A 10,319-nucleotide genomic window follows, 5' to 3' on the forward strand; every position below is an offset into this window, starting at 1 on the left:
GATATTATGTTGCGTTACATTTATTGTTTTATTGAATAATAATTTATTACTTAGTAAAGTAGATTTCATGCGAAAATGTTTTCCAAATAAAACAATGTCCAGAAAAAAATCATCACAATTTTGTCATTTGCAGTAATAAGAACTTATCATTGCTCCGAAAACTGGGGCTTAATTCTGCTAATTTAATAATGTGTCAATTGGATATCAACTGAATCTCAATAGCAGTTTCAACCTAAGCGGGAATCCTGCTACTGATATAAGACCAAACGTTTTCCAATGGTTGGTTTGACATTCCGTTGGTTTGCCATTCGTCTATCCCTATAGGAAAGTACGTATTTAAAACAAAAAATATGTAATGCCACATATGCTTCAATCGTAATTGAATCTTAGTTAGATATCAATCGTATGTCGCTTAAGTAAAATTAGCAGAATCAAGTAGATGCTGTCAATAGTCTTCTGTAATCTGGATCAGTTATACATCAGTAAGGGTGGCATTGCCCGAGCCTAGCTTGTTGATGGGGTCGATGATACGGAGTTGTACTCGAAGACACAACACGGGGCCACCGTTCTCATCTACAACCCTGAACAACCAACCATAAATAATGAATAAATTAGAAAAAAAAAGAAAAAACACTGGTACTCTGCTGCGTCCGGTTGTCCGGTTAGACTGGAAGCCGACCCCAAAGATAGTTGGGAAAAGGCTCGGGAGATGATGAGTTAAGAAAACTGTGGTTATTAGTGACAATATTCAAGGCTGTATTTCTTCTTCAATTTAAGAGCCCAGCTCTTGTCGGTGCAGCTTCTTCCATCTACGCCTATCTAGCGCCAACTCTATACGTCACAACATTCACCTTCTCTTTAATTTGCTTGATGTAGCTGTACCTTGGACGGCCCCTTCCAATCTTTCCTTCGACTTTCCCTTCCACGATGTTTTTTATAAAATAGTCGTGACGTATAAGACGTCCTATCATTTTTCCTCTCCTGTTCTCTATGTTATGCAATAGTTGTCTTCTACTCCCTATTCTAAGGCTGTATTTGACATAGAAAACAGGTAAACCTTTCAAAAAAAAAAAAAACATTCTTTGTCAACTTACCCGTGGGAAGAATAATTCAATAAACATATTGAGTGTGTATCTAATGACCTCGCCTTCCACAATAGGGCAATAAGTGTTGGCAAGGAAATTGCAGGTATGCTCGCTTGGTCCAAGCGGGTAGGTTTGTTCACCGATAATTGGGAGGAATGCTGAAGCCATAGTCTTCATATTTCTCATCGTTCGAGCTGAAAATATAATTATGTATAGTTATTTACCTATATTATGCTAATGGCCTGCGGTACGTGTTTAGCTACCTACGTATAAAGTTCTCAATTTTTTTACAAAAAATGTGATCTATGATAAACTTCAAATTTCATATAAACCTTCCACTTAATAGTCCGAACAAAACCTAAACTTGGGTTATACAATTACAACAAAAAGTGGCATTAATTTTTATATACGTAGGTACCTATATTACTTGCTACATTTTGACTGGAAGGTAGGTACAGAATAAGAAAGGCAAAGGAAAGGAGTGAATGTTAGTATGACGGCTGACAGAGAGGAATGGAAGCGAAAACATTAGGTATTGAGGAGATCACAATAAAAAGTGGGAAACGACTAGAAGGCAGTGTTTCAAACCAACTTATCGCGTCGAATCGTATTAATTTATAAGAAGGAGGCACTAAGCAATTGTAGGGATACTAAAATCTTTACTGTATTGATAACCAGCGTCAAATCATCAACTTTTGATGGTGGGGTACCTATACAACAAATAAACCTTTCCAACATAAGCCTTTTTATTATCCCACACACACAGCAGTACACAGGCCTCTTCTCATGCAGAGAAAGAATGAGCGTTACGTAACAATAGTAATAAATTTTAAATACTGACGTGCTCTGAAAATGATGTGGACGACTGCATATTGGCCTTTTTCCAGGGTACAGGGGGGGTCAATGCATCCCTCGATGTATGTGTTGATGGGCAGGGGCCCAGGGTATGCGGTGCCTGAAACATAAAGTTTAAACTCGCATAGTATTGTGTCGAACGTTTTCAAAGGGCTATCATAAAAAGTGTGTAAAATTGAATTATTGCCGGGACTGCGGGATTGTTCGAAAGAGTTACTGAGTCTCTGGTACATAAAGGGCTTAAGAAGGAACATGATAGGTTTTAGTCAGTAAGAGTCTGACACTCCCTCACGCTGCTAAACCACAGTGAGAGAGGTCATTTGATGATTCCCATTGAAAAAAAAAAAATAATAATAATTTCATACGTGACTGCCATTGACGCAAAGAGAGAGGGGGAAATCCAGCAATTTGAATATAAAATGAACAGCTTCATCATATTTTGAATTAATTTTGGCGACGTAACTATAGTTTGAATGTTACCGTTACATAATAAATTATTTATCAAATTAAACAAATGATTTATAATGAGGTAAGCTCAGCAGCATCTTTGAAAGATACTCTATCGGAGCTTATTATGTAATAACTATTTGAAGAAACTATTAGCAAAGGAAAGATATTTGTATTCTGAAGTTGGAAGTTCTACAATTTCAGTTGCAGGATTTTTCTATGGTACATTTGCTCATCCAGCTAGGAGGTCCCAAAACTGCGATTGTTCAGCACATTTCTGTCTTTTCCGTTCCTCGAATTTTTTTATTAATGAGGAGGATTTTTTTTTCAAATAATAATTTTATGTTTCAACCCCAGCTTTTTTCAGATCCAGAAAAAGTTTTAAACAATTTTTATAACTTTTTCAGCTACAGTACTTACATTGTGACACCCGTGTGGTCTGTCCTTTCACACCCAACACTGCTACACAAAATAATAGCACAACTCGCAACATCATGGAAGCATGGAAATAACTGTTGGAGGTGTCAGACCTCCAGCATATTTAAATACGAAACATGTTATCAGTTTGATACAGGTGAAGATAATTACAAAGCGCGCCCAATATGGATATCCAGTGACTCATAAAAAAGGTAAAAGCCCACATTGAATCTATGCAGCTGTTGTTTACAAAAAATGTTATACCGATGAACTTTTGCTATGGCATGACTTTAGAAGTCGGTGTCTAGAGGTTATTGATGTGTTTATTACGCCATCACCTTCTCGGAGGTACCATTCATCATCAGAACTTGAACCAAATGACAATAGGACTACATATTATAGCATATGCTATGAAACAAAAAATAAAATCACACAAAAATAAAATACTTACATCAGAATTAAGAATGCGGTGGGTGGTAATTGGCTAATATGATGATTTTAAAGAATTTGAGTACCGTGGTGGTCTCAGGCGCCACTGCCGTGGAAGGTGTCCCGGGTTTGATTCTGAGGTAGGCTACAGCTTTGTTTGTGGGCTTAAGAAATTTTCACAAAGCCACCCTGAGTCTGAAAGTTAGCTGTGTTACACCAAAGTGCTTGGAAGGGCACGAAAAGCTGGCGTCCCCGAATAGTTGTGTGTACTTAGTGCTCGGATGTAGTTGTTGTTACAATTCCACGTTAGAGGATGATAATTGGGTCAAAGAAAACTGACACAGCACTTCTTAGGTCATTAAACCTGCAGCAAAAATTTAATTTTACTGCAGTCTCATTCTATCTTCTTATCGAATAAGAATGCAGTAAAATTAAATTTAGCTCACGATAGACATTTACCAGATAACTGATGAAGTGATGACTAATTGAACACTTGGGCGATATATCGCGATCGACGTATATCATCGATATTAAGTGTAAGAGCGGTATCAGACTCGTACCTATTTAGATTAAAAAGTGAAGTAAATTTTGACGAAAAGTCGTGCTGGCCTAGTGGGCAAAGAGCCAACCTCTCAAGTATGAGTGCGTGGGTTAGATTCAAACATCAAAAGTCATGTATTCAAATTAGGCTGCAAAACAGCACTTTTCGAACGTCAGAGACAATCCCCAAAACGCCCACCCTTCACCACTTCCTATGTGTTTTTGCTGGGAAGAAGTGGCGCAACAAACTCCCCAGCAACACATGTCTGTCTGTAGGTTAAAAGAACCTTTTAACAATTAATTCTAGTCAAGCAAGTACTTACCAATGCACGTTTCCTACGTTTTTATGCATTTTCTAAGTATATTTTGGACACCAATGACTGTGTTTCCGATGGCACGTTAAACTGTAGGTCCCGGCTGTCATTGAACATCCTTGGCAGTCGTTACGGGTACTCAGAAGCCAGTAAGTCTGGCACCAGTCTAACCAAGGGGTTATCGGTTTGCCCGGGTAACTGGGTTGAGGAGGTTAGATAGGCAGGCGGTTCGTTAGACTGGAAGCCGACCACAACACAGTTGGAAAAAAGGCTCTGAAGATGATGACCTATTTAGATTAAAGGCACATTTTGGTAGTGAGTTGCCGACTTCAACTGCCGACTGCACGTGCAGCGAGTGCATGAAAATGGTCGATGCAATCGTGACTGCACGTGCTGCAGATTCAAAACGATTTTATGTAAATACAAACAGACAAGTTGGTAGTTCGCTTCCAACGCGTAGGTACCTTTACTATGCGTTTATCAATTGTTTGTCTCTCTCCTTATGAGCGTTTGAGTAACGATTGAAGGTCCCTCCGTGTAAACATTTCTCTCGCACCTCTTGAAATTTTGAAGCTTCTATCCTAAGATCAAAGAATGATCTGAGCTTCTATCGTTAACTCTATTATGTCTTGTATTCTCTTATGTCTCTTTATTTTCGAAAAGCGTGTAAGTGTTTTGTGTAGTTTGCCACAGACGTAACTTACTTTTACTCACCATTAGTATTATCGGAATATGCACGTTTTTGTAGTGTTGATACAGCGATATTTGATATAACTTGTGTATAGCTCGATTCCCTGAAAACTTGTCTGAAATCGCCTTTATGAGCATGATTCAGTGAGGGCTATCTTTTGTTGTCTTTTTTATCTCGATTAATTTAAAAATAGTAACCAAGGCAGATAATTCGCGATAACAAAGTTATATTTTTGTAAAAAGAGAACGTGAGGGCAGTTATTTTAATGTGGCTGGACCTCCGACGGGTAAAGTTGTGGCCTCCTTATATGTATATTCTATCGTCTATAATCGCCTCTTTTTCGAAGAAGTGATGGTTGCAAAAAGACCTCGGAGGGTGACGGGACCTGCTTCCAATATCAGGCGGGCCAATACTTCTCGGAGATGTGGAAGAGTGCTCTGACAATACCTGTGCCTTTGACCAGAGGTACATAAAAGCAGATTTTAGCAGGTAAGTGTCCGCCACACCTTCTACCGACCCCAGGTTCCAGGCCCATGGCCCCAGGCTCCATGAGGAGTTTCACCCCTCAATAAATAAGAAGTGCTTCGAGGAATAGTTTGGATTTATCTCTACTTATCTTTAAGCATTAATTGTACAACATGATTAGCAACGCAGAGCCGTGCCCGACCTACTGTTGCTGTGGCGTTTGTTGCGCCACTTTTTCATCCCATTTAAACACTTAGGAAGCGGTGAAGGGTAGGTTTTTGGGGGCTGTCTTATTACTATTCAAAGGGTGCTATTTGTCAGGCTATATGAATAGCTTTTGATTAAGCATTATCTTACTGAGATAATGTTGGTTCTGCTTTTTAGTGACTATAAATTACATAAGTAGGTATCTGCACTTTTTTATTTATAGGCTTAACCTCTAGGTATATGATCTGAAAGTTCATAGGTACTTGAAAGCTATACATATTATAATAGTGATTTAGGTAATGAAACATAGTTATATAAATAAATATCATATAAATAAACAAAAATAAAGAAATAATTCATTGTTTTATATTATCAAAATGGTTGGCCAGGGCGGATCTATCCAATGTGGCTGATTTATTCAACGATCCATTTCATAATTTTTTTAAGACTCTTCCTTAACTATTCGGTAAGTTTCAACTGTTAAACTTGTTCGAAAACAGGAAAGTTCTTTTTTTATTAATCATAACTTTTACCAACTGCTGTTGAAATTATGATAACATGCAATGCTAGCAGGTGTGTTTACAGGTGTGTTAATCAAATAACCAATTACTTAAATTAATCAAGATTTCGACTTATCTTTCAACGAAAACAATAATAAATCCAAAATTTATTCATTCAGTTCCTGCAGCTGCAAATAATTAACTATATACGTTACTCAGGACTTAATTGTTTGATATCTATGTATTATAGACTAGCTTCCTCCCGCGGTTTTACTCGCGTCCTAAGATAACTGCTTTTTGTAGCCGGAAGGTGACAAAAATGTCATTAAAACATCCTATGTACTTCTCCCGGGTCTAAACTACCTAATCTCTAATTTTCAACTTAATCTGTCAAGCCGTTCACACGTGATGGCGTGACCAAAGGATGTAGGTAGAAGGAAGATAAGGGTGCGTGTAGACCGCACATGCAAAACACTAAGCTAACACAAGTAAGTATGTATAAAATGCATGGTCAAAGATGATGATTAGAGAACGGTAGTTACGGTAAAACTTGGTACTGTCAAATAAAATTTGCCCTAACTCGGGCTTTTACACTAAAACACACAAACATAAATGGAAACACCGTCAAATAATTCCCAAAACGCATTCCAAACAAAGTTACTGTCAGCATCATCAAAAATATCATTAATCCCTTATAACCTGATTCATTACAACCATACAGCTGCTGTTTATCAAAATTATCTGCCATTATCTGCCTAAACCTCACACGTGTGATTTATCAACAAAATACACTGATTGCATGATTGTATATGTGGATATAATTGAAGAAATCTTTCTTATCAGTCAGTCAGTCAGTCGGTCAGCCGTGGTTTTTCAGTCAAAATGTTGCGTGCCGTGATTTTGTTTTGTGTGGTCCTAGCTGTTAGAGGACAGACTACTGATGTTTCTCAGTGTAAGTACCTAACGTAGCTAGATATATATTGCTTAATAACAACCAGTTTCTTCATCAAAAGTAAAAGCCAAAGTAATGTCATAAAGCAAAAGTAACGGTCAAATTCGTTTTTTCAAGGGTAAAGTAACAGCAAAACTAATAGATAAAATCGTGAAAAAACGAATTTGACCGTTACTTTTACTTTATGACATTACTTTGGCTTTTACCTTTTGATGAAGAAACTGGCTGTTAGAGGTCCTTGGAGGGCTTCATTACTAGCGCATTTTGTTAGGCGTATAATGGCGCCAAAAACTTGTAGCGAAGTTCAGGTGTCAAAATTTGAACTGGCAGTCAAAGTCAAAATCAAATAGGTCTTTGCAGGCTCTTATGAAACGTCACAATACTTAGTTGCACGGTTCTAAAAACTTGGTGTAATGGAGAAGAGCCAGCAAGGAACACCATAGACACTTTTTTTTAAAGTAATAAGTTTAGAAAGACTGAAGAGAGAAAGAGAGAAAAAGTCGTGGTGGCCTAGTGGGTAGAGGACCAACCTCTCAAGTATGAGGGCGCAGGCGCAGGGGCAACTACCATTACCGGAGTCTTTGTGAACATCATCATCCTCTGAGCCCTTTTCCTAACTATGTTGGGGTCGGCTTCCAGTCTACCCGGATGTAGCTGAGTACCAGTGCTTATAATTATGACATAGGTGTTATAGCGAAAATAAAGAATTTAATCTACTTAATTATGTAGATAAGTTTTAAATGAAGTCATGCCATGTAATTACTACACCACATAGCGGCAATCACAGATCATGTGAGATAACTGGTTACACAAATAGACGAAAAGTTTCATAAGGCAGCTCCAAAAACTGTATGAGCTAGCTGATTAAGATGGTCCATTGTAGAAAATTCGTCGTTAAAATACCAAATTAAATACGTCTTAAGAATAAAGCCTCAGGTTAACTCCCTAGGGTCTAGCCCTAAAGCTGCGGAATTGTTCGCAAGAGTTACCGCGGCCCTGGTACCTAAAAGGCCTACGTAGGAAAATTATGGGTTTTAGTCAGTAAGGCAGTTGTCCCACCAAAGACGATAAAACGACTAACTACCGGCTATTTTCTCGCTCAAGAAACGTACAATAGATATACTTTCCGTGTGAATAAAAGAGATGCATATTCAAATAGTTGATCGCTGACTGTTCACACTGCTGGCGAGCACTCGCTTCACTAGTTTGTCGCTGAGCGACAAAAGCTATGGAAGATAACACTCGCTCGGCGACACTCGCCAAGCGTTTACAACTCACGCCGAGAGAGCAACCAGTGGTCATTTCTCTACAGTGCGTATCTAGCGAGCGAGTGATGCGAGTAATCGCCCGCCTCACTCGCACACTCGCTTATAGCCGAGCTACACAAATATCGGAACTACGCACTCGCTCCCCGCGTCTCGCTAACGCGTTTCTAGTTCTAGCTCTACTCGTTACTCGTTAATCGTTGCCGGTGAGACAAGTGCCTAAGAGTCTGACATTCCCTCACGCTGCTAACACACAGCCGAGCTCAAGAGATTTGATGATTTCCCCTCTAAAAAACGGCTACTACCTACTAAGAGATACATAACCTTTTGAATCATATTTTGGTTAATTAAAGTGTTGTTTGTCCCACAGGCACAGCAAACCCTGGTCCCCTGCCCATCAACGCCTACATCGCCGGCTGTAGCTCTGCCCCATGCAACCTGCCACAACTGCAGGATGCCGTCATCAACATCATCTTCAGAGCACGTTAGTATACCCTGTGTAGTTGTACAATTAGCTTCCTCCACCTATTTCACCCGTAAACTGTGGGAACTACTATATGCACCAGAATATAAAAAAAAAAAAAAACAAACCGGCTGAATTGAGAACCTCCTCCTTTTTGGGAAGTCGGTTAAAAAGTAACCTATAACCTTCTTCGATAAGTGGGCTATCTAACACAGAAATTATTTTTCGAATCGGACTAATAGTTCCTGAGATTTCCAACTGAACAAAGTCTTCAGATTCATAATTATAATCATCATCCCAGTAACCAATTGCTGTTCAATGCTGAACGTAAACTTACTTCAAGGAACATCAAACTTCCCATCTCATATTAAGAACATAGATTTAATTGAAATCCAACTAGAGATCACAGCAACTCCAAATTATGATTGTATCATATATTTTCCAGCGAGAACCATAACGACAATGAGGACCCTCGCCGTGGCGTACATTCCCTCACCTTTTGGTAACATTCCCTTCCCCTATGGGCTTGGCGACGACGCGGAGACTTGCAACTTCCTTACCAACACCTACTGCCCTGTGGTGCAAGGAGAGGTCATACAGTACACGCTCAGAATGTACATCGAGTCCTTCTTCCCTGTTGTAAGTACTTTCCACAAGAAAATTATTAAAGTGAAAAGATTTTTTTTTCACATAGGTATTACAGAGCTTCTTAGAAAATTTAAATGTTAGATGCACAGTTCGAAAAATTTGATACTGTGAAAAAATCCTACAAGAAACCCTTCATTGGAAACCTCAGCTATTTACATAGATCAACTTTCTTTCTGACCCTAGCAAGACAACTCCCTTGGTAAAACTAGTTGTCAGATTTTCTGGCTTCTGACTACTAAAGGTGTTAAAATAACAGTCGGGATCGACCCCAATTTTAAGTGCACGAATACAATTGTTAATACAAGATCAATTTATGGACTAACCACCCTAAGCGTTGCTTCACCTTATGATCTATTGTTCCGAGCGACTGCTATCTAGATACAGGCAAAAATATGCATCTTCTGACTGCTCAGGATGATCAAAACCCTGGATATTCAGACCTCGAGTATATAAACTTCAAAGCCATCTCTTTTTACATTCCAGGACACGCAAGTCTCCATCGAGTTCAGGATCGTGGATGAGGCCAACTCTCCAGTGATGTGCATCAGAGTGCCGATCCGCATTACTGCGCCCGAGACCTTCGGAGCAAGGAATGCGACCCTCATTGAAGAGGTCTGAAGTGGAACTGAGAAACTATCGTAACTAAAACTTCTTATTTCAAGGATCAACCAACTAAATAAGTTATAAAGGTCTGAGTACTCTTAGGTCCTTCATGAATTTTGTGTACATTTCTCGTCAAGTAACTTTGCTCCTCTGAAGCCAGCCATTTAACGGCTCGCGCATGCGTAGTTTGCTCGCTACAATTTGAATATTGTCTTCGAAGTCTGTACTTCGAAGCCGTTATTTGATGAGATCTGCACATTTTATTTTACGACACAAACAATTGAATCAATGAATGGTAGAAGTTTTATTTACAGTAAGAAAACCGTAATGAAATGTGATATGTATTTTTAATTTTTAAATAAACGTTTTTGTCGATATCCTGGTCTGGTAATTGACTAGCTTTTTACCGCCAAGTCTCTTGGAAACAATACTTCTCGT

At 38.9% G+C, this 10,319-nt stretch overlaps 1 protein-coding gene across 1 annotated transcript; it reads left to right on the forward strand.

Annotated features, from left to right (window-relative positions):
• The first annotated feature begins 6,744 nt into the window (after positions 1 to 6,744).
• Positions 6,745 to 10,258, forward strand: LOC110380206 (uncharacterized). The gene is made up of 4 exons (XM_021340122.3): positions 6,745 to 6,902; positions 8,538 to 8,651; positions 9,076 to 9,269; positions 9,762 to 10,258. The coding sequence occupies exons 1-4, from the start codon at positions 6,833 to 6,835 to the stop codon at positions 9,894 to 9,896; spliced, it is 513 nt and encodes a 170-aa protein (XP_021195797.3). The 5' UTR covers positions 6,745 to 6,832; the 3' UTR covers positions 9,897 to 10,258.
• The last annotated feature ends 61 nt before the right edge of the window (positions 10,259 to 10,319 follow it).

The sequence above is a fragment of the Helicoverpa armigera genome, chromosome 22, assembly GCF_030705265.1.
Source record: "Helicoverpa armigera isolate CAAS_96S chromosome 22, ASM3070526v1, whole genome shotgun sequence".
In the NCBI taxonomy this organism is placed as follows: domain Eukaryota; kingdom Metazoa; phylum Arthropoda; class Insecta; order Lepidoptera; family Noctuidae; genus Helicoverpa; species Helicoverpa armigera.